The sequence below is a fragment of the Podarcis gaigeae genome (genome assembly GCF_964106915.1).
Source record: "Podarcis gaigeae genome assembly, chromosome: 2".
NCBI lineage: Eukaryota > Metazoa > Chordata > Lepidosauria > Squamata > Lacertidae > Podarcis > Podarcis gaigeae.
In genome coordinates, this window is record NC_139679.1 from 6,852,530 (window position 1) to 6,875,970 (window position 23,441).

At 45.1% G+C, this 23,441-nt stretch overlaps 2 protein-coding genes across 2 annotated transcripts in view; both read left to right on the forward strand.

Moving 5' to 3' along the window:
• Positions 1 to 23,441, forward strand: part of LOC310840203 (retinol dehydrogenase 7-like) — a 486,845-nt gene that overhangs the window by 371,404 nt on the left and 92,000 nt on the right. The window lies entirely within an intron of this gene.
• Positions 10,633 to 23,226, forward strand: LOC310839471 (keratin, type II cytoskeletal cochleal-like; the record flags this gene model as incomplete). The annotated part of the gene is made up of 9 exons (XM_083728103.1): positions 10,633 to 11,376; positions 15,888 to 16,099; positions 16,942 to 17,002; positions 18,155 to 18,250; positions 18,915 to 19,079; positions 19,201 to 19,326; positions 21,018 to 21,238; positions 21,805 to 21,833; positions 22,314 to 23,226. The coding sequence occupies 9 exons, from the start codon at positions 10,633 to 10,635 to the stop codon at positions 22,880 to 22,882; spliced, it is 2,223 nt and encodes a 740-aa protein (XP_083584229.1). The 3' UTR covers positions 22,883 to 23,226.

Genomic DNA, 23,441 nt, shown 5'->3' on the forward strand with positions numbered 1-23,441 from the left:
ATGCCTGGCTTATGTGAAGTACAAGGTACTTGTCATGTGTTCATGCTGCTCCAGTGGCGAGAGAGGGAGTCATGTGAGAGAAATCAAAATGGACAGATACTCCCATCTCTAAAACCAGGGTGGAACCCACATGGTGCCTTCTGTTAGACTCCAAATTCCCACTGAACAAAGTGAACGCAAGCAATATTCAGGGATAAAGATTGGTGGAGCAGGTAAATCCTAATCCAGATAGGAGCTCAGTCAATGCTAATTCCCACCTCATACACTGATGTAATGCCTATGTAAAGGAGGAATTTCAGAAGCTCAGTCAAAATCTGAAAATCAAAACATACCTCTGCTGCAAGGACTGCTTACCGTATTCCGGTGTGGACATAAGCAGGCAGCTCATCTGTATGCCTTGCTCTGGAACTATTCAGCTGCCATATTTGGGGCTAAGAAGAAATTTGCCGGCAGACAAATCACGCTTGCCTGGGGTTTTTGCCTACCTCATAGCAATTGTCACAACTTTTGGCAAAAAAGGCATTGAGTTGGATTCTTAGTCAAGACCTAGGGGGTGGGTGGGTGCCCGACCCCCAGGGCCAGGATCAAATTCAGGATACCCCAGTAAAAGGGTATAGGGGTTGGGTTCTCCCTAAAGCCCCACATGGGGGACTGATGGGCCATAGAATATACCAAAATTGTGACCCATTAGATTTGTGTCAGTGGGATATCCTTACCACCAGGTCCACCCTGATGGAGGTATCAGCAAACAGTTGGTTTGGCTGATTCAAGATAAAGAACCAGTGCTGATGTCAAAGCCAATTTACACCTGGTCAATAAAGTTATGGCCATTTCAATCCCAAGCTGGTGCCATATGTTTTTCTCTCCCCCTCCCCCATCTCATATACAGTGGTACCTCGGTTTAAGTACTTAATTCGTTCCGGAGGTCCGTTCTTAACCTGAAACTGTTCTTAACCTGATGCACCACTTTAGCTAATGGGGGCCTCCTGCTGCCGCCACGCCGCCGTCATGCAATTCCTGTTCTCATCCTGAAGCAAAGTTCTTAGCCCGAGGTACTATTTCTGGGTTAGTGGAGTCTGTAACCTGAAGCGTATGTAACCTGAGGTACCACTGTATTTGGCCCCACTTCTCTGTTGCCTGCAACTTACTTTATTCTCAGCTCTGTGGTGTGAGAAGCCTTATTTTTGGCTCAAAATGTAAACATTTGAAAACATGGACTCTCTTTCTGCAAACCAGATAACACCACTCTCCGAACACACTGCCGTTTATTGCAATAAATAGATTCCTGCACTGCAGGGAGTTGGACTAGATGAGTTGGACTAGATGACTCATTCCAACTCTACAGTTCTGTGATTCTACAGTGGGAAGGAAACCTCCATCCAGTGGAGGATTCCCTCCAGTAGGGGAAGAGACATAGCTCAGTGGCAGAGCATCTACTCTGCATACAGAAGATCCCAGGTTCAATCTCTGGCTTCTCCAGGTAGGGCTCTGAATGTCCCCTGTCTGAAACCATGGGGAGGTGCTGCCAATCCGTGTAGGCAATACTGAGCTAGATGGGCCAGTGGTGTAAGGCAGCTTTCTAAGTTCTTCCTGTGGTGCATATAACAAAATCCTCTGCCATTTGCTACTCGGGCGGGTGGAGCTGTGGGTTAAACCACAGAGCCTAGGACTTGCCAATCAGAAGGTCGGTGGTTCGAATCCCTGCAATGGGGTGAGCTCCCATTGTTCAGTCCCAGCTCCTGCCCACCTGGCAGTTCGAAAGCACATCAAAGTACCACTCCGGCGGGAAGGTAAACAGCGTTTCCATGCGCTGCTCTGGTTCACCAGAAGCAGCTTACTCCTGCTGGTCACATGACCCGGAAGCTGTATGCTGGCTCCCTCGGCCAGTAAAGCAAGATGAGCGCTGCAACCCATGAGTCATCCACGACTGGACCTAATGGTCAGGGGTACCTTTAGCTTTTTACATAACAAAACAGTGTGCATGTTACTTACATTACGGCTGTGTTCAGCACTTTTACAAAAGGGATGTGTGTGGGGAAAAACAGAATCAGCACCATCCACAAGTACATAGAAGACAATGCCTTGCCTGCACCTTATAATCTAAATATGTCCCTGTTTCAGGAGGCCTCAATTTAGTTATCTTATATCCGTTTTGAAGATATCCATCATGGATTCTGTTTCATGCAAAAGGGCAGAATGATATATTTCTGTCATGCACTCTGGGATAGCTCAGCTGGTAGAGCATGAGATTCTTAATCTCAGTGTCATGGCTTTGAGTCCCACATTGGGCGAAAGATTCCTGCATTCCAGGAGGTTGGACTAGACCTCCAACTCTACAGTTCTATGACTGTATGACCTGAGCCATCTTCCTGTGGTCAGGTTGCTGACCTCGTCCTAAACACCTGTCAGGTGAGATCACTGGATAGCCTGTTCTATGCTGACATTGTTTTCCCCCTAAAGTGCTGCATTGACTTCATGGCTATAGTTCTTCTTCCCAAAAGCTGCTTTGTGGACCTATTTTGGCTGGGCAAAAGGCCTCAAACAAATCAACCAGCATGGGCCAACTGCAACACAAGAGAAGATTTCAGTGTTCCCAGGGAAATACTTGAGTGTGCAGAAAAACAACATTAGCTTCTAAAATTAGTTGATACATTTTATTCCTGCCACAAACAGGGGCGTAGCGATGGGGGTGCGATAGGGGCGCTCCGCACGGGGTGCCACCACTGAAAGAGTGACAAATTCTGGGGGGCACTCACCAGGGGGCCTGCAGCACGCCCGAGCCACGCATCTCTCCTGGGAGAGACGCGGTGTCTCGGGCGTGTACAGGCTCCACTGCCGAAAAGGTCTGCCTGCTGCCTCCCCCTCAGCTGTAGGGTGGCTGAGGGGGAGGAGGCAGGCAGACACCTCGGAGACCCACAGGCAGCTGGCCTCGCCCCCGCCCTGGGCACCCAGCCAGCTTACTCCACCGCTGACCACATATACTCCACCTGGAAGTCTGGGGCCTGTACGGGACTGCAACCTTGGCAACACAGAAGCAGGCACACATCCTCAGCAGGCTAGGATGCCAATAGACTTGAGGCAAGTGAAGATTTTGTGGCAGGTCCCCACTTGTATTGGAGCCTAGTTAGAAACTGTTCCTTCTGATGGCAGGACTGTATGCTTGAGCTTCTTCTAGGAATAACACACAGCAGTCTAGTGTGGCATTGTAGTTAATGAGCTGGACTAAGACCTGGGAGACCAGGTTCAAATATCCACTCATGCATTATGCTCGCTGGGTGACTTTGGGACAGTCACCATCTCTTAGACTAAGCTACCTCACAGAGTTGTTCCGAGGCTAAAATGTCGAAGTGAGAACCATGAAAGCCATCTTGACCTCCTTGGAGGAAAAATGGAGTATAAATAGAATTGGCTTAAAATGTGTACCGATTTGAATTTCTCATCCATCTTTAGTCCACACTGCTTGTCTCAGACTCTGTCACTGCTTTTCAGCAGTGGTATCAGTCTTCTTGGCCAGCTGCACTTTCTCTGGGAAGTAATTATGGTGCTTTCTCTGCTTCTAGCACACCCCTCTTGCAGGACAAGACTTGGCATGGAGCACTGGAGCAAGCACTTGAGCCAAATAACTTCCTGCTGAAGATTAAGCCATTTGAAAATTAATTGAGTTAATTGCTATTTGGTCTGCAGGAAAGGCCTCTTTTCTTAGCTTTTCTGCTTATTTGCATGCTATGAATGGATGAAACACATAAGAGTTTGGATTTGATATCCCACTTTATCACTTCCCGAAGGAGTCTCAAAGCGGCTAACATTCTCCTTTTCCCTTCCTCCCCCACAACAAACACTCTGTGAGGTGAGTGAGGCTGAGAGACTTCAGAGAAGTGTGACTGGCCCAAGGTCACCCAGCAGCTGCATGTGGAGGAGCGGAGACGCGAACCCGGTTCCCCAGATTACGAGATTACCGCTCTTAACCACTACACCACACTGGCTCTCATAGGGGGAAGAGCTTGGGATTGGGCTAAATTAAATTGTGCTGGTTGGGGGAGGTATTGAGTGCAGGACGCTATAAAGTTCATGTTTAAATTACTGCCTTTGAAGCATACCACAATGAAGTTTCAGAATTTTTAAAAAAAGCATTTTGAGGAGTTATTTCACCTATGAGAAATCTGCATGAGATTTTTGTTTTCTCCCTGCAATTTGCTTCAGTTTTTATTGTTCTTTTGTTTTTCATCATGTTTTGGATCCAGTTCCTTGAGCAGCAGATGATGCTGTCGACCAAATGGGAAATGCTACAGCAATGCCATAGGAGCCTTTGACTGGACTTAACCGTCCAGGGGTCCTTTATCTTTAGGGACAAGGGTGGCACTGTGGTCTAAACCACTGAGCCTCTTGGGCCTGCTGATCAGAAGGTCGGTGGTTCTAATCCCTGTGACGGGGTGAGATCCCGTTGCTCGTTCCCAGCTCCTGCCAACCTAACAGTTCAAAAGCATGTCAAAGTGCAAGTAGATAAATAGGTACCGCTCTGGTGGGAAGGTAAACAGCGTTTCCATGCGCTGCTCTGATTTTGAGTTTCCGTTGCACCAGAAGCAGCTTAGTCATGCTGGCCACATGACTCGGAAAAACTGTCTGCGGACAAACGCCGGCTCCCTCGGACAGTAAAGTGAGATGAGCGCTGCAACCCCAGAGTCGTCTGTGACTGGACTTAACTGTTAGAGGTCCGTTACCTTTTTACAGCAATATAGTCTGCAACGTGTGAGTCTTCAAAGTACTGAATCGCTTTTTCCAGTCTTCTGCCCAAAACTTGAGGATGCAACTAAGCTGAGTGCAAGGACAGAAGGGACTGCTATTATCAGAACCCCAGCAAGTGGTTGAGGAACACCCAGCTACAAGGTTGGAGGATATAGTTAAAAAGGAACAAGCACTTTGGAAATTGCCTCAGACAATTGGAGAACCAGAGGTTATGCAAAACAATGGATAGAATCTTGCTCTGAAGTTGCAATTGGAGGAGGCATCTCAGATGGCCTAGAAAATTCTGAGGGCATCTTCTATTGTTCTGCAAGTCAGAGATATAGCTCTGGAAGGGTAGGGTGTTGCTCCAGAGGGATTACTTGCTCTAGTGGTAGCATAGATAGATCAGCATCTTGTGGGAGTGAAGGATATGCTTCTCCCATTTTTGTAAGAGAGCATTTTTGTAGAAGTAGTGTATATGACACTAAAGGTAAAGAGAGCTCTGAGATATGTGTAGCTCTAGAAGTTCAGGTTGCAGCTCCAAAGATAAGAGATACAATTGTATGCATGAGGAATGTGATTATAAAGGCTTAGGGAACTGCTGCAGGAAGAGTGTTTGGCCAGAAGGTTGTAGAGATGGAGGAAGCTTTTGGGGTACTATGTTTGGCTCCAAACCTTCTGGAGACGAGCAGTTCTGGAAGTAAGAGACCCAGTTTTGGAAGTGGGAAGGGTGGATCTAGAGGTATTAGTAGTTTAGAGCGGGGAATGAATAGCCCACCAGAATGTGGAAGTGGAGGGTTTCATTTTGGGACAGTTGACTGTGGGTCAACTGAAGGTGAAGGACATGCCTTCTGGCAAGGAACTACTGTGTGAGCATTGGGGTTCATGGAGTTACCTGGGCAGGGAAGATTGACTGTTAAACCATTCTGGAAACTGTAGGTTTGTAAGGGGCAAATGGTCTCCTAACAGCTCCCAGAACCCTTCACAGACAGATGGAGGCGGGTGGTGCTGTGGGTTAAACCACAGAGCCTAGGGCCTTGTCAATTGGAAGGTCGGTGGTTTGAATCCCCGCAACGGGGTGAGCTCCCGTTGCTCGGTCCCTACTCCTGCCAACCTAGCAGTTTGAAAGCACATCAAGTGCATGTAGATAAATAGGTACCACTCCGGCGGGAAGGTAAACGGTGTTTCCGTGCGCTGCTCTGGTTCACCAGAAGAGGCTTAGTCATGCTGGCCGCATGACCTGGAAGCTGTACCCTCCCTCGGCCAATAAAGTGAGATGAGCGCCGCAACCCCAGAGTTGGCCACTACTGGACCTAACGGTCAGGGGTCCATTTACCCTTTACCTTTATGGATGTTTAAAGTGGCATGGTATTGCTTTAAATGTATCATGCAGATGGTTTCTATTGCACTATTGCATCAAGAATATGTGACAGAATACACCCACAAGAAAACACCCGTTTGGAGAAGCCTGAAGTATATGGCAGACTGTACTCTTCTGAGTAACCATAAGAATATTCTATTCATCCAGCAAAAAACATTTCCTCTGTAGGTGTGTTTTTTTCTCCCCCCCCCCACCTTAATAGATTCCTGTTCTTGAAATCTTTAGTAGCCCTAAGCAGTTGTCAAATTACAAGAGGCATATATTTAATGGAGCAAATTGCATCTTAGATGGAAAAGGATCCTCCCTGCAGAAGGTGGTGAGCCTGGCATTCCTCATGAACCCAATAAAATTAACGAATGCCTAAGTGAGGGGATTAACAAGGCAAATGAGCCTGGTCTAACTTTGCCACAGACACAGGGCTCAATAAATGCTGCCCGTTCTGTCTCAAAGGCAGACTTGCCTTTTAAATGAAAGGGAGTTGGTTGCTGGATCAAGGCTGGAACAGAATCCCAGGGAGGTCCTTCCTCTTCTTGCCCCACAGTCATCAGACTTGGTGGCACCTTCTGAACAGGGCATGGTGATCTTTGGACGTGTCAGCTGGTCCAGAGGAATGTGATGAACAAGTGAATAGCCCAGGTGTATGGCCCCCTACAGACACACACAAACCCACACACCCAAAATCAAAACAACCATCTCCTCCCACAAAGACATTAAAACTTTGTGCCAGTTTAACCATTTTTGAATTAGTTACTTACAAGGAGATGTCTGATTGTGCAAGTATAGCTATATAGATTCAAATGCCAGAGGCAGATGCTCTTATTCCAGCCTCACGGAATCCTCTTTCCTTCATTCTGTGGAACTGTGTGAACATAACAACACCAACCACATTTATATCCTGCCTTTTCTCCAAAGTGTTCAGGGAGGCATACATGACTCTCTCCCTCTCCCTTTTATCTGCACAACAAACCTGTGAGGTATGTTAGCCTGAAAGAGAGTGGCATATCCAAGGTCCCCAGTCTACCCATTCATGGCTGACTGTGGATTTGAACTCTATCTCTGAGATCTTATTCCAGCAGTCTAACCACTACACTGGCTTTCACATCCTTTCTTTCCCTCCATTAGCTTCTCAGGAAAATGTCTGTCCACCCCTTGACTATATACATTAAGATGCATGAGAGCATTAAGTGGCAAGAGAGATTTTCATTTATTGCCATCATGGATGTTTGCATTTTGCAAGCTGGTTTCCGTCTGCCATCTGTGTAAAAAGGTAAAGGACCCCTGACCGTTAAGTCCAGTCGCGGACAACTCTGGGGTTGTGGCGCTCATCTTGCTTTAGTGGCCGAGGGAGCCAGCGTTTGTCCACAGACAGCTTCCGGGTCATGTGGCCAGCATGACTAAGCCACTTCTGGTGAACCAGAGCAGCACACAGAAACAGCGTTTATCTTTCCGCCACCTATTTATCTACTTGCACTTTGATGTGCTAGGTGGGCAGGAGCAGGGACCGAGCAACGGGAGCTCACCCCATCGTGGGGATTCGAACCGCTGACCTTCTGATTGGCAAGCCTTAGGCTTTGTGGTTTAGACCACAGCGCCACCCGTGTCCCTTGCCATCTGTGTACAACAGCACTTATTTCCATGCAAGCTGCTTGTCTCAGAAATACTGATGGTATTTCTCATTTAAGTCAGCAAATAACTCACTTGCTGGGTTGTAGCTTAGCCTTGATGCTTTCTTCAGCCCCACCATTGCATGTTGTTTGCCTGGCTTCATATTTACTCAAAGGTCCAGACCTTAACTAGCATTCCAGTCCTGAAAAGTAGCTGAGTGACCAAGAACTGCTAGAGGCTGGGCTATTCCAAATTAAAAAAACGATTATGAGGCATGTGAACCACAACACTTGCTGTCCTTGCTGAGCGAGAGGCAGGAGAGCCAGTGGCTTCAATTAGAATGCTTCTTACTGACAGATGTACAGCTGCTGGCATTTTGCCACACATGAAGAAATATGTTAAATCCAGGACGATAAATCAACATACTACAATGCAGGCAGTTTTTCAGGCCTTGATGAGGAGAATGGAACTACTACTGCGGGGACTCTCTCCTGCAGGATCATCTGGTGTACAGACTACCTCAGAAGGTGTTGTACTCTCCTGCAATTGAAGTTTTAAAGCAGATGTTGGGTGTCCATCTGCCATGGGTGCTTTAGTTGAGATTTCTTCATTGCAAAGGGTTGGGTTAGACAACCCATACAATTCTATGGTTCTATGATTCCATTGTGTGCATGGGTGGGTGTAAATGCAGCTGGTGCGATTCCTGCCAGCAGGATCTAGTGTAATGCCTCAAAATGGAGCAATGGGGGGCAGGACATAGTTTGCCTGGGTCTATTGGATCATGAGCTGGCCCCACTGCCATCACATGACAGCATTTCTGATGGTTTCTATGAATTTGCGCCTTTGTAGAAAACTGGATGATGCTAATGGTTCTCTTCGTTTCTTGTTGCTTGCATTAATTGTGTGTCTACACAACACCATCCCAGTACAGTGGAACCTCTACTTACCACCATAATCTGTTCCAGCGGCCCATCCTTTAGGCAAAATGGGTTGCTGGTAGAAGCGCCATTGTGCGCATGTGCAGATGGCAGCAGCCGCTTCTGCGCATGCACAAACGGCAGAAGCCGCTTCTACGAGTGCATGAATCACAGCAAACCCGGCATTTACTTCCGGGTTTGCCGCGGTCACAACTTGGATTGGGCCCAAGTAGAGGCAGTTGTAAGTAGAGGTTCTACTGTACAGTGGTACCTTGGTTTACAACGATAATCTGTTGCGGAGGTCCGGTTGTAAACCAAAACAGGTTGTAACCCAAGGCGCACTTTCACCAATGGGACCTCCAAAAATCCCATAAAAGGGACACACACTTCCAGGTTTGATGTGGTTGTAATCCAAAATGGTTGCAAACCAGGTACCACTGTATTAGAAACATCTTCTGAACAGATAAGGGTGATAGTAACAACAAACAATCATGCTTCAGGTTTTATATTGTATTCTCCCCCCAAAACAGAGGCACTGTTGCAATAATCATCACAACAACACTGTAAGCTATACAGAAGCAGGGAGAAGAGTGTGTTCATGTTTTCATAATTTTCCAGCCAACCAGCTGGCTCCACTCACTGATCTGTTCATGCTATAAATAATAAAAGGCTAGATGTGCCAGCTGTTCATGTTAAAGGCACAATCATTTGATTGAAAATGGAATGGCTTTTTGAGATGTGTCAATAATAATGAACAACAAAAATAGTAGGCATGAGAAGTAGTCTTGATTTACGCCCTCCCCCCATGTAATTCTGATTATGTCAGAGGTGGGCAACCTGGGTGCATTATAGCCATAGTTGGATTCCAACTCTCATCAGCTGTAGTCCAGCAAGAACTGGAGGGTCTCAGGTTACCCATACCTGTTACATATCTTAGAGAGGACTTTTACACCTCGGTTTTTTATGATTTTAGTTCTGAATTTCAAAAGTTTGCAAAACGATACATACATTCCAAATACACATCCGTTTCACATTTGACTTCCCCTCCATGGTTTCCCCTGTAATTTCTAAATTTGTTGCATATTATAAATATTCTGTCTTTTCCAAATTGCACTCCAATAAGTCTTCATCTGCTGTTCTTCATTCAAATCCTACCTGCATTTTTACATGTTTACAATAATTCTTTAAATATTCATCAAAAGGTTTCCACTCTGCCTTAAAGTCTGCCTCTTCTTCATCTCTTGATAGTTAAATTCACTAATTCAGCATATTCCATCAGTTTTAGCTGCCATACTTCTTTAGTAGGTATCGCCTGATTTTGCCATTGTTGTGCATTTAAGTGCCAGCCTCTGCAGTGTGGCGCCCAGTGCCAATCACGCTTCGTTGCGTTTGTTGACTGAACTAAAAAGTTTCGTGAGCCTATTTATTTATTTATTTATTTATTTATTTATTTATTTATTTTGAAACTCATATTTTGTCTTTTTGTCTCACACCCCCCCCCCCCGAGTGATGACACCCGGGGCAGCCCGCACCCACCGCAGCCCCCTTCCTTCACCGCTGCATGGAAGATGGGGCAGGATGGTGGCATCTGCATGAGGCAAATTGCAAAGGGCCTTCCTGAAGCCATTTAGCTTGAGCCTAATTTCCTTATGGAAAACAGATTAATTAGATAAAACAACATCATCATCCAGCTGCTTGCAAGCCAAGCGACTTCTCCCCATTTCAGATTACTTCATTGGCATAAGGTTCTCTTTCTTTGATGTCTCCTTTTGTATGCATGTTGAAAAATGCATTTCATTTGCCATTTATGACTTCCAAGTCAACCAGTCCCATGGATTAAACTGATTGCTATCTTGAGGCCAAGCCCATCTTATTGAAGGTATATAAAGCCTCAACTTCCAGTGGACATGTGAAAAGGGGTTCCATTCTCTTCCCCTCTCTCTGGGACATCTGGTTGCAGCTCAGCTTTGCTTCAATAATCTCTGTCCCATCTCTGATTAAGCCATCATGAGCCGGCAGTGCTTCAGTTCCCGGTCCCTTAATGGAAGACGGCCATCATCTGGCTCGGCCATCAGCAGTGGATTTAGGGGTGGCAACAGTCTGTCTTCCATCTGCTACACCGGAGCAGGCAGATGTGGTGGCTACAGCAGCATAAGCCACTATAATATTGGCCGTAGCAGAAGACTTTCTGGTGGAAGCCTTGGTGGATACGGAGGAAGTTCTGGTGGATACAGTGCAGGCTTTAGGGACTTCAGTGGTTTGGGCTATGGTCCTGGGCCACTGGGCTATGGTTTTGGGCATGTAGGTTATGGTGCTGGCATTGGCAGGCCTGGAGGCTTTAGTAGTCGAAGTGCAGGGGCCTATGGCACAGCTGGAGGAGTCGGCAGCCCAAGCCTTGGAGGCTACGGTGGCGATGGAAGTGGTAGCTACAGATATGGTGGCTTCAGCAGCCGAAGTTGTGGTGGTGTTTGTGGCAGAGGCTATAGGACAGTTGGCTTTAGCAGCCCGAGTCTGGGTGGCGGCGTGTATGGCAACAGAAGCATTATTTGTGGCCGTCCTGTTTGTGGGGGTTTGGGCTATGAGCCCATTGGCCGTTTTGGTGACTGCAGGGGGATCCAGTCGGTCAGGGTCAATACAAACCTCTTGAGGCCCCTTTGCATACAGGTTGATCCAGAGATCTCTAGAGTGAAGGTGGAGGAGCGAGAGCAAATCAAATGCCTCAATGACAAGTTTGCCTGCTTCATCGATAAGGTGAGATTGTGAGTCTGCTCGGGTGCATTCTGTTTGAGTTAGCCTCTTGTGAAGAGACAAAGAGATGTTTTGCTTTTCAAAAAGCTTCTAGTAGTTTTTGTGTCTGGGATTAAGTGGGGAAATGAAAGGATGTGTAACCATTTGGACTACATGTTTAATTTCCGAGTTACTCAACGTATGATTACATTTCTCCTTGCCTTTTAAAAACATCTTTCATTTCTAGGCCTGTCAATCAATGAAATAAAACTGACTAATCAACTATGTTTATTTACTAATCAACTAATCAAAATGTTTATTTAAATATTAATTATTTAAATAGTTTTGCATGTAACTAAAAAAATACAGGGCAAATATCCTTTAAAGGGCTGTGAGATAATGTCCACACTACAGTAACACACCAGAACCAAAATAGCCCTTATTAACAAGAGTGATTCTAATGCCTCCAGACTGATTAAAATTGGCCTGCATTGGTTATTTTATTTCTTTTTTAAGATGTATATTGTGTATGGTTGTGGAATGGGTCACAACAAACAAGTTAAAGAGATAAAACAGAGTTTAAAACAAAAATCCACCAAAAGTAATAGTCCTTCAATTTGGACATACTATCATAAAAGGCCTGCAAGAAGAAAGCAAGCTTTTACTGGGTGCCAAAATATATACAAAGCAGAAGTCAGACAGAGCTCAGAGGGGAGAATATTCCACAGGTGGGGTGCTACTGGGCAAGACTGCATGGGAAAAGGTATTCCTTCAGGCACTGAGACCCCAAGTCATTTAGGGTTTTGCATATTGTACTGGTGACTAATAGGCACCTAGCATTAATATTTAAGAACTGGTGTCATAAGATCCCTTGCAAATGTGCCTGATGATCATCTGGCTGCTGCATTTAGAACTAGTTATAATCTCCAGACCGTCTACATGGGTAGACCCTTGTACAATGCATTTCAGTAATCCAACTGTGAGATTTACCAGGGCATGGATAAAATAGGCTAGAATCCTAGTGCGAAACCCTGCAGAACCAAACTGTGCAGATTCCTAAAATCCTGACCAGTAGCCTCTTGTAGACTGCATGAAAAGAGGCAAGTTGCAGCATAGCACTCAGCAGTGGCCAGCAGAACTCATGCCAGAATGAGCAAGAGGGAGTTTAGCTGTGAGTTGTGCCACATTGATGGATGCTCTGCATCTTCCAGCTTCTTTCCTATGGTCTATGGATGCAGGTGGCGCTGTTGACTAAACCACAGAGCCTAGGCTTGCTGATCAGATTAGATAGATTAGATTAGATAAATTTATTGTCATTGTCCGTATATACACAGTATACACAACAACGAAAATCAAACACCCAAGACCGGATTCACATACACATTCGCACGTATCTCCAACACTCTCATCCTATTCAGACATACTCTATTAGAACATAACATAATCCAAAATATAACATAACCTATTAGAAGCATAGCATAACCTAAAACCTATCTCATTCCTTACTACTCACTGCTTGCTATTTCTTACAACTGGCCCTGAGATCATTATTTAGTGCAATCAGAGCTCTTGGATAGAAACTATTCAGAAGGCGTGTGGTTCGTGTTTTCATTGTCCTGTATCTTCTGCCCGAAGGCAACAGTTCAAAGAGGTTGTGAGCAGGATGGGTGGGATCTCTCAGGATATTGTGTGACTTCTTCAAGCTGCGAGACGTGAAGATCTCATCCAGGGTTGGTAGTTGGAGCCCAATAACATTCTGGGCAATTTTAATTATTCTCTTTAAAGCTTTTTTATCCATTTCAGAGCTGCTCCCATACCACGATAATATACTATAGGTTAAGACACTCTCAATGGTACTGTGATAATAGGACAGAAGTAGGTGCTGAGATAGATTCAATCCCCTGAGCATTCTCAGGAAATACAACCTCCCCTGCACCTTCATCACAACCATATTAATATTTGCAGTCCATGAGAGGTCCTCAGAGATGTAAATGCCCAGGTATTTAAAACTACCAACCCTCTCCACCTCCTCGCCATTTATGTGCAATGGTAAACATACACTTTTCTTTCTCCTAAAATCAATTATGAGTTCTTTGGTTTTTTTGGTGTTAAGCATAAGATTATTTTCTTTACACCATTGAATTAACCCCTGTACTTCTTTCCTATAAGCAGCCTCATCATTATCACTAATGAGCCCCACCACTGTTGTATCATCCGCAAATTTGATGATTGTGTTGGACTTATACAGTGGGGTGCAATCAAATGTGTACAGGGAATAGAGAAAGGGGCTTAACACACACCCCTGAGGAGCTCCTGTGCTTAATACTAGAGTAGAAGAATAGTAAGGTCCCATTCTCACTGTCTGCGGCCTATCGGTCAGGAAGGTTGCCGGTTCAAATCCTCGTGATGGGGTGAGCTCCTGTTGCTGGGTCCCTGCTCCTGCCAATCTAGCAGTTTGAAAGCACACCAGTGCAAGTAGCTAAATAGGTACCACTCCGGCAGGAAGGTAAACAACGTTTCTGTGTGCTGCTTTGGTTTCACCAGAAGCGGCTTAGTCGTGCTGGCCACATGACCCAGAAAAACTGTCTGCAGACAAACGCCAGCTCCCTCTGCCTGTAAAGTGAGATGAGCGCCGCAACCCCAAAGTCGTCTGTGACTGGACTTAACTGTCAGGGTCCTTTACCTTTTTACCAAGCAGGGCCTCCTTCTCCAGCTGCTTTAAAGCAAGAGGTTCATGGAAGCAAATAAATCCCTCTGGGTTTTCACATGCATTGAGCGTGTGGGTGCAAATGGCTGCCCCCTTTTCTTGGCTGCTCTAACCTATGCAGGTGATGGAAATGCATAATTTCCAGCTGCCTTGTAAAAACTCAGCGGGGTCTCAAAATTTCAGTAGCGCCCTGCGCATTGCCAAAATTCAATGACTCCCAACTCTTGTCTACCATTCTACATGACAGCACTGCCTGCAGTGCCCCCAAGGCTCTGTGCCCAGTGGAACCAAACCGGTCATGCTCTCCTAAATCTGCCTCGGACAACCCCCACTCAACCCAGGATTGTCTTTGCAAACAGACAACAGCTCTCTAGGGGTTCAGACAGGGGAGACTCCCAGCCCTATTTGGAGGTGCTGAGAAAATGAACCTGGGACCTCCTGCTTGGGAAAAGAAATGCTGTACCACTGTCCTGTGGCCCTTCCCCAATTCTATTTAAGCAGAAATGGACTGAACTCTTTCAGACCCTTTGGAATTTAAACTTGAAGATCAGTGTGTGTGTGTGTGTGTGTGTGTGTGTGTGTGTGTGTGTGTAATAGTAAACTATTTATATTCCACTGTGTGTATTTTGATGTTTCCTTTGGATGAATTTGAACTGGGAACTGAATGTGAACCAAACTAGTTTCTTTAGTAAAGCGACAAATGTGAACTGGACTCATTTATTTTTTATTTTTTATAATGGATTTTCCAAGCTCTGGTTCTGTGTGGCTTGCTCCCAGGCCAAGCCTTAACTTGATTAACAATTAAATTGATTATGACTGCACGCTTAGATAAAACCTGCTTGGGAGTAAGCCCCATTCAACATAGGAGGGCAAACTGTTGATTCTGAGTCAATAAAAATAGGATTGCACTATAAGGCTTGCAGCTCTGTCTATTTGCAAACCATTCTTTTTTCCAATGGCAGATTTAAATGCTCTTGTTCTATAGTTTGTCACTGTATACTTAAAAGCAGTAATTTCTTCTCCCATAGCATTCCCTAAGCAGTTACAGCTGTACTGCATAGTATACTACCCATCAACTCAGTTCCTGGGAGTCACAAGTGAGAGAATGCTGTTACACACAAGGTACTGCTTGTGTGTTTCCCACAGGCATCTGGTTAGCTACTGTGAGAACAGAACAATGGACTACAATGGGCCTTTGGCTTGATCCAGCAGAGCTCTTTATGTTCCTAGATAATTGTGGGTTCACTCTGTTTCTTCATTGTCAACTCAACTCTTCTGTTTGCTTTGGAAATGCATTAAATGCTAATGCCTGGTTCTGGCAAAAAACAAAAGGGAGCTGGGCATGTTTAGCCTGGGGAAGAGGAGGTTAAGGGGTGATATGATAGCCATGTTCAAATATATAAAAGGATGTCACATAGAGGAGGGAGAAAGGTTGTTTTCTGCTGCTCCAGAGAAGCGGACACAGAGCAATGGTTCCAAACTACAAGAAAAAAGATTCCAGCTAAACATTAGGAAGAACTTCCTGACAGTAAGAGCTGTTTGACAGTGGAATTTGCTGCCAAGGAGTGTGGTGGAGTCTCCTTCTTTGGAGGTCTTTAAGCAGAGGCTTGACAACCATATGTCAGGAGTGCTCTGATGGTATTTCCTGCTTGGCAGGGGGTTGGACTCGATGGCCCTTGTGGTCTCTTCCAACTCTATGATTCTATGATTCTATGATTCTAAAACAAAGCCCAACCAATTGGATTCAAGATTTTTCTCCACCTCATAGGAAGACCTAATAGGTTCCTGTGTTTAGTAGACTATCACCATGGCTCCATTTTAATTGCAGGTGAGGCACTTGGAGCAGCAAAACAAGCTTTTGGAAACCAAATGGAATTGCCTGCAGCAACAGGGGCCTGTTGAGAAGAAAACCATTGACCACCTGTTTGAGAACTACATTGCAACCCTGAGGAGGCAGCTGGATCTTTTGCTGAATGAGCGGGAGCAGCTGCAATGTGAGCAAGCTAAATTCCAGGATGTGGTTGAAGAGTACAAATGCAGGTAAATGGTGGGCTGTCTTCCCCCAAAAAGGTCTGGTTTAAGAAATGAGTAAGGGGTCTATTTCTCCTGGGATGCTGCGTCCTCTAACCATTTGTGATGGTTCTAAGACACAGCTATCGGCAATTTGAGAAGAATAACGCTGGCCCACCTTATAGGGCTATTGTTAAGATTATGGTGGTAGTGTGACTAAAATGTTTGGACACTTGAAATGTGCTTTATAAAACAAGTGCTAAGTGTTACAGTGGTGCCTCGCAAGACGAAATTAATCCGTTCCGTGAGGCTCTTCGTATAGCGGTTTTTTCGTCTTGCGAAGCAAGCCCATTGACAGCTTAGTGGATTAGCGCTATTAGCGGTTTAGCGGCTTTTAGCGATCAGCTGAGAAGCGGCTTATCAGCGGATCAGCTGTTAAGCAGCTTAGCGGCTTAGGAAAAGGCTGGAAAAAGTGAAAAAAACCGCGGGAACTCGCAAGACATTTTCGTCTTGCGAAGCAACCCCATAGGGAAATTCGTTTTGTGAGGCGCCTCCAAAACGGAAAACCCTTTCGTCTAGCGGGTTTTCCGTCTTGCGAGGCGTTCATCTTGCGGGGCACCACTGTACCTTTATGTTATTTTCATTCTGAGTTCTACGAGGTAGATCCAGTGGAGAAATATTGCCTAGTTCAATATGATGAACATGCCCGCCCTTCTTTCACCCTGTGCTTCTCAGCTATGCTGAGTCCCAAGCCAGAATCTCCCCAATGCAAGTCCAGCCCTCTGTCCACACTCAGTCAGTGGCTCCCAGACACTTTGCAGTAGAGCTGATTCTCAGGAAGCTTTGTATCTCCTTCTGTTCTCCACTGCAAGGTATGAAGAAGAAATCAACCGGCGTATGGCTGCGGAAAATGAATTTGTGTTGCTGAAAAAGGTGAGTCAAACTGGTCTCGAAGAATGGAAAAGGCAATTAATTAAAATGTTCAGAGAGTTGGAGGCATGGCATGGTCATTACACTTTGCCCTACTTGAGAAGCTCCCCCCAAAGCATCTTCTAAGCACAGTGCTGGAAAAAGATCTTTCTTTTTATCCATCATATTCTTCTTACTAGGTACCTTATAATAGGCCTATCTTTCTGTGCATGTTGTCTATATTATAGCAGAAGTAGGGAACTGATGGCCTTCCAGATGTTGATAGACTCAGCCCCACCATTGGCTCCAGCCAGCATAACCAATGATCAAGGATGGTGGAATTTGTAGTCTGGCAACATCTAGAAGGTTGTGTGTACCCTATACCATTAAAAAAAAATTTTTTAGAAAGGCCCGATAAAATCATAGTATACATACGTATGCAATGCTACAGTGATATTTTTTCTTTTAATCTAAGAGTCGAAAGCATGTAAAGTGCAAGTAGATAAATAGGTACCGCTCCAGTGGGAAGGTAAACAGTGTTTCTGTGTGCTGCTCTGGTTCGCCAGAAGCGGCTTAGTCATGCTGCCCAGATGACTCGGAAAGACTGTCTGTGGACAAACACTGGTTCCCTCAGCCTATAGAGCAAGATGAGCGCCGCAACCCCAGAGTTGTCCACGACTGGACTTAATGGTCAGGGGTATCTTTACCTTTTTTAGAATCAAGCAAATATCAGTGGATATCAGGTTACAGACAGTAAAACTGTGGGGTTCACTCTGTGGCAGCTACAGTGGATTGCAGGGAGTGACATGGTGCAATTCTAAACATCTCTATTCAGAAGAAAGTCCCATTGAGTACAGTAGTGAGAGACACTTCAAATGCATGAAAATATACCAATATGGGAAGCACAGTCCCATAAGTATATATTGTTTGGAAAAGTTCTGGTAAGTTGCACATTGATAGAAAGATTCCCTTCCTCTGACTGTGCCACTACTTCTCCCAACTCCACTTTAGACAAGTAGATAACACAAGAATGGTTGATTTAATTATCTGTCATATTAAAGCTCAGGTTTTTCTTGACTGATAGTATGGAGACCTCCTCTCCTCTCCTCTCTCTCTTAAGCAAGCCTTGTTGTCACTGAATTACAAGAGAAGTATTTATTGTGTCTTGTCTTTCAGGATGTGGACTGTGCTTACACCGGCAAAGTGGAGCTGGAGGTGAAAGTGGAAGCTCTAAGACAGGAGCTGGAGTTCCTCAGATGTGTCCATGAAGCAGTAAGTATTTCTCATGATTTATTTTGGATCTGTGTTTTCTTAACTTGAATTCATTTTTTCACATTTCCGCAGCAATTCGCGATTTTTGAAATAAGAAAAACAAATCCTCGTGAAATTTCGCCTGCAGTTTAGCATGAATATCTCCTAATAAACACATTTTATATGAAGTTTTCACCAATGTACATTTTTTTAAAAAAAGCAATGTCCCCTAAAATAAAGCAATTTTGCATGCTATTTTCCCCAGCATATGCATTCTTGTGAACATTGGTTGGAGAACTGCATTGTAAAAATCGATAGCTCCACCTTTAAATGTGAGCCGAATCAAACCAATTCCTCATTCCAATTTCCAATGCAACCAGAAGACAACTTTAGATAGTTTACCCATCTCTACAGCTAATGAAGTAGTGTCTTCTATTAATATTGGATACAGCAGCAAGCTTTAAAAATACAAACTAATCATCATTCACATTAAAATTATTACCCGCCCTTCAACATCAGGTACCCTGGTGGGTTACAACACTTTAAAAGTCAGAACTAAAACCATTTAAAAAGTGTTACAGTCACAAGAATAGAGTGGCCACATGGAACAGCCCAAACTGTCTCCCTCCAGTATGGACAATTGATGACCTGCTAAAAAACAACACCAATTATGTTTTCTTTTCAGGAAATAGAAAGCTTACAGACAACAACAGCTGACACCAACGTTGTTGTGTCTATGGACAACAACCGAGAGCTGGACATGGAGGGGATCATTAACTCTGTGAGGTGTCAGTATGAGGAGATTGTACAGAGGAGCAAGGATGAGGTCAATGCTCTTTACGAAACCAAGGTAAACATGATATAGGCCTGTCTGCAACAGAGAGAAGCAAATGCCATTGACGGTTACCACTGTTTTAGATAGCTGAATCCGCAGAGGCAAAAATAAAGGCATCCTTTCTCTCTGATTTTAGTTCAAAGATCTGCAGTCCACCTATGGGCATCACTGTGACGCTTTGGCTAAGGGCCGCCATGAAATCCAGGACCTGACTCGCCTTATCCAGCGACTCAAGGCTGATATGGAAAATGCCAAGAAACAGGTGAGAGAGGTGAAGCCGAACAGGAGAAGGTTGAGCAGCAGAAATCATTTTCCTGGTCTTGATGTACACCAGGGTTAGTCAATGAGGAGCCTTCCAGGTGCTTTTTGTCAATGGGAGCTGTAGTCCATCAGGGATAGTAGGAGCCAACAGCACCTGGAGGGCACCTCATTGGCCACCCCCAGATTCACACTGAGCTTTGTGCTCACTATTCAGAACTGAAAGAAACGTTTTGTATTTATTCAAAAATGGGAGGCAAAGGAAAGAAAATTCCCGGTCCTGCTGTAATAAAAGTTAAGACATGAATGCTGCCTTAGCTTGCTAGATTCATTGGTTTATATTCTACTCATTCCAAAACCTGAAACCTCATTGATAATTAAAAAAACCCACCTGCTCATACATAATTTTCTTGCCTGTTTGTACCAGCTGCTTTCCTTTCTGATTCGCCTCTCCAAGAAGTCATCTGATTTCCCCACCACCACCCTACGTTTCCTCTTTCCCGCCCCAGCTGTTTCCTTCACACCATAGAGTTTAAAGACACCTCTGGCTGCTGCTCATTTCTTAATTTCTAATGATTAGCCTGGACTAAACTGAATCAAAAGAATCACATACGGCTCCAGAATCTGGGGCTGCAGGCACATTCTGCTGCCCTCCTCCAATAATCCTGGGACCTGCAGATGACCCCTCAGAGAACTATAATTCTTAGCATCCTTAAGAAACTACCTTTCTCAGGATTCTTGGGTGTGTGTGTGCTTTGAATATGCTTCAAAAGTATGGAATGCATGTAGTCTGTGACTATCTACTTAGATTGGGCCAGGAGGCAGAGTATGTGCAGATCTTTCTTCTACTCATTGAATGTTACTAACTGAGGATGACTTTTCAAGCCCCAGATGGCCTCGGCCCAGTATGCCTGAAGGAGCATCTCCACTCCCATCATTCTGCCTGGTCCAGCTTTAAGGGCCTTCTGGCAGTTCCCTCACTGCAAGAAGTGAAGCTACAGGGAACCAGGCAGAGGCCTTCTCAGTAGTGGCGCCCGCCCTGTGGAACACCCTCCCATCAGATGTCAAAGAAATAAACAACTATCTGATGTTTAGAAGACATCTGATGGCTGCCCTGTTTAGGGAAGCTTTTAACGACTGATATTTTAATGTATTTTTAATCTTTTGTTACTGGGACGCGGGTGGCGCTGTGGGTTAAACCACAGAGCCTAGGACTTGCTGATCAGAAGGTCGGCAGTTTGAATCCCCGCGACGGCATGAGCTCCCGTTGCTCAGTCCCTGCTCCTGCCAACCTAGCAGTTCGAAAGCATGTCAAAGTGCAAGTAGATAAATAGGTATCGCTCCAGCGGGAAGGTAAACGGCATTTCCGTGCGCTGCTCTGGTTTGCCAGAAACAGCTTAGTCATGCTGGCCACATGACCCGGAAGCTGTACGCCGGCTCCCTTGGCCAATAAAGCGAGATGAGCACTGCAACCCCATAGTCAGTCACGACTGGACCTAATGGTCAGGGGTCCCTTTACCTTTACCTAATCTTTTGTTGGAAGCCGCCCAGAGTGGCTAGGGAAATCAGCCATATGGGTGGGGTATAAATAAATTATTATTATTATTATTATTATTATTATTATTATTATTATTATTATTTTATGTTTATTATTCATGGACCAACTCTTCTCTCTCTTTATCTGTGCCTTTGAAGATTGATGTACTACAGACAGCTATCGCTGACAATGAGCAGCGTGGCGACTGTGCCCTGAAGGATGCCAAGGCAAAACTTGCGGAGGTGGAGAATGCTCTGCAGTGCTCTAAGGATGAACTTGCCCGCCTGCTAAGGGATTACCAGGATTTGTTGAATGTCAAGATGGCTTTGGACATCGAGATTGCTATGTATAGGTCACTTCTGGAAGGAGAAGAGAGCAGGTGGGTGGGGGAAAAAATAGCGCCCATGCAATACTCATACATCCTTGCTTATATTGTTCTTTGGAATGTAAATATAGAGATTTTGATGAACAACCTAAAATCAACAATAATATTGCATTGATAAAACGAATACAGAAAAATGAATAGATCAGATTACTACATCATAGAAGGATCACTCCTCAGGGAGCGCTTGGGTTAAGATGCTGAATTAATCAGCTGGAATCCAGGAAGAAATCCTGTTATCAAGTTATCTCAGTAATGTGTGGTTGATTCTTCACTATTGCTAAACATGGGGAAATAATATATGATGTGATTGAACCTAGTAAGCTTACACAAAAATCTTGCCTTTCAGTTATTCACTATTCCTCAAAGTCACATTTCGAAAGTGAGATTAGGAAATATTAAAGAAAATTAAAATAATTTGAATTCTGAAATATTGGGGGGTGAGGTGGGACAAAACACATTTTGACTACTGCTGCTACTTCTGTTGCTATTATTGAATTCCCGATTACTACAGAACTATGGCACTTTTAGAATATTAACATTTTCTTCTCTTTTCTTGACAGGATATGTAGTTCTACTCCAGTTAACATAGGTAAGTAACTTTAAAGTTATATATTATTGCATTTGGACGTGGGTGGCACTGTAGTCTAAACCACAGAGCCCAGGGCTTGCTGCTCAGAAGGTCGGCGGTTTGAATCCCCGCGACGGGGTGAGCTCCCGTTGCTTGGTCCCTGCTCCTGCCAACCTAGCAGTTCAAAAGCACGTCAAAGTGCAAGTAGATAAATAGGTACCACTCTGGCGGGAAGGTAAACGGCGTTTCCGTGCGCTGCTCTGGTTCACCAGAAGCGGCTTAGTCATGATGGCCACATGACCTGGAAGCTGTCTGGAGACAAACACCGGCTCCCTTGGCTTATAGAGCCAGATGAGGGCTGCAACCCTAGAGTCGTCCGCGACTGGACCTAATGGTCAGGGGTCCCTTTACCTTTATTGCATTGAAAAATGCTATTCATTTCACTGAGAGGCCTTAGATGTGTGTGTCTGAGTAACTGTTTCTTTTCCTCTACTCTTGTAGCTGTGTTGGGTTGCTCCAACATCTCTCCAGGCGGTGGAGCTGCATATGGTGGTACCTTGGGAGGAGGTGGTGGATTTGGAAGGAGATGTGTCTATGGACTTGGATCAGAAGGACAAAGTGCCAGCGGTGGTGGAGGATTCAGTTCCAGAAGCGGAAGGCTGAACTACAGAGCTGGATTTAGCTCTAGGAGTGGAGGGTACCTTTCGAGATGCACAATGAGCTCGGGATTTGGGCAATGCAATACCAGTAGTGTGGCTCCCTGTGGACCTAGGGATTGTGGTTTAGGATCCATAGGCAGTGGAGGCTTTAGTTCTAGGAGCAGAGGATACAGTTCCAGAAGCGGGGGTTGCAGCTCAAGTGGACCATGCATTTCCTCAGCTGGTGGAGGCTACACCACTGAGAGCACAGGAGGCTGTGGAGTGACCCACACCTCTGAGTGTTCAAGTGGTGGCTATGCCACTGGTGCCGCTTCTTCCACTAGTGCCGGATGCAGCAGTGGAGACGCGAGACGCAACTCTGGGAGTGGATGTCGAACAGGGTATGGAGGAAGCTGCTCCATCATCAGATAAAGTTCAGGCCCAGAATATTTTTGGGGGGCAGTGGGGGATGTTTCTGTTTGCTGAGGAAAACAATATACCATTATCCATCACTGCAATTTGTGTTAAAAACGAGGGAGATCTTGGCATTAGGGAATTCCCTTTCTTTGGCCTTTTAACTCCCCCCACCCCTCCCAAAGTCATAATATATGTTGGTCCAGAACACCTTGATTCTGAACATCACTACAGAAGTGGTGGGTTTTTGCCACATGATGGGTTTTGCCATAGGGGTGAGAAGGGTGTCAGAGAGGGCAGCCTCACTGAGAAACCCCCACCATTTCAGTCATTGCATTGTATCCAACTAAATTATAATCAGAGTGTTGTTGTTGTTTAGTCGTTTAGTCGTGTCCGACTCTTCGTGACCCCATGGACCAGAGAACGCCAGGCACCTCTGTCCTCCACTGCCTCCCGCAGTTTGGTCAAAATAATCAGAGTAGACCCATTTAAATTAATGGACCTAAGTTACTCATGTGTCCACTAGCTTCAGTGGGTCTCCTCTGAGAAGGGCTAACTTTGGTTACAACCCATAATT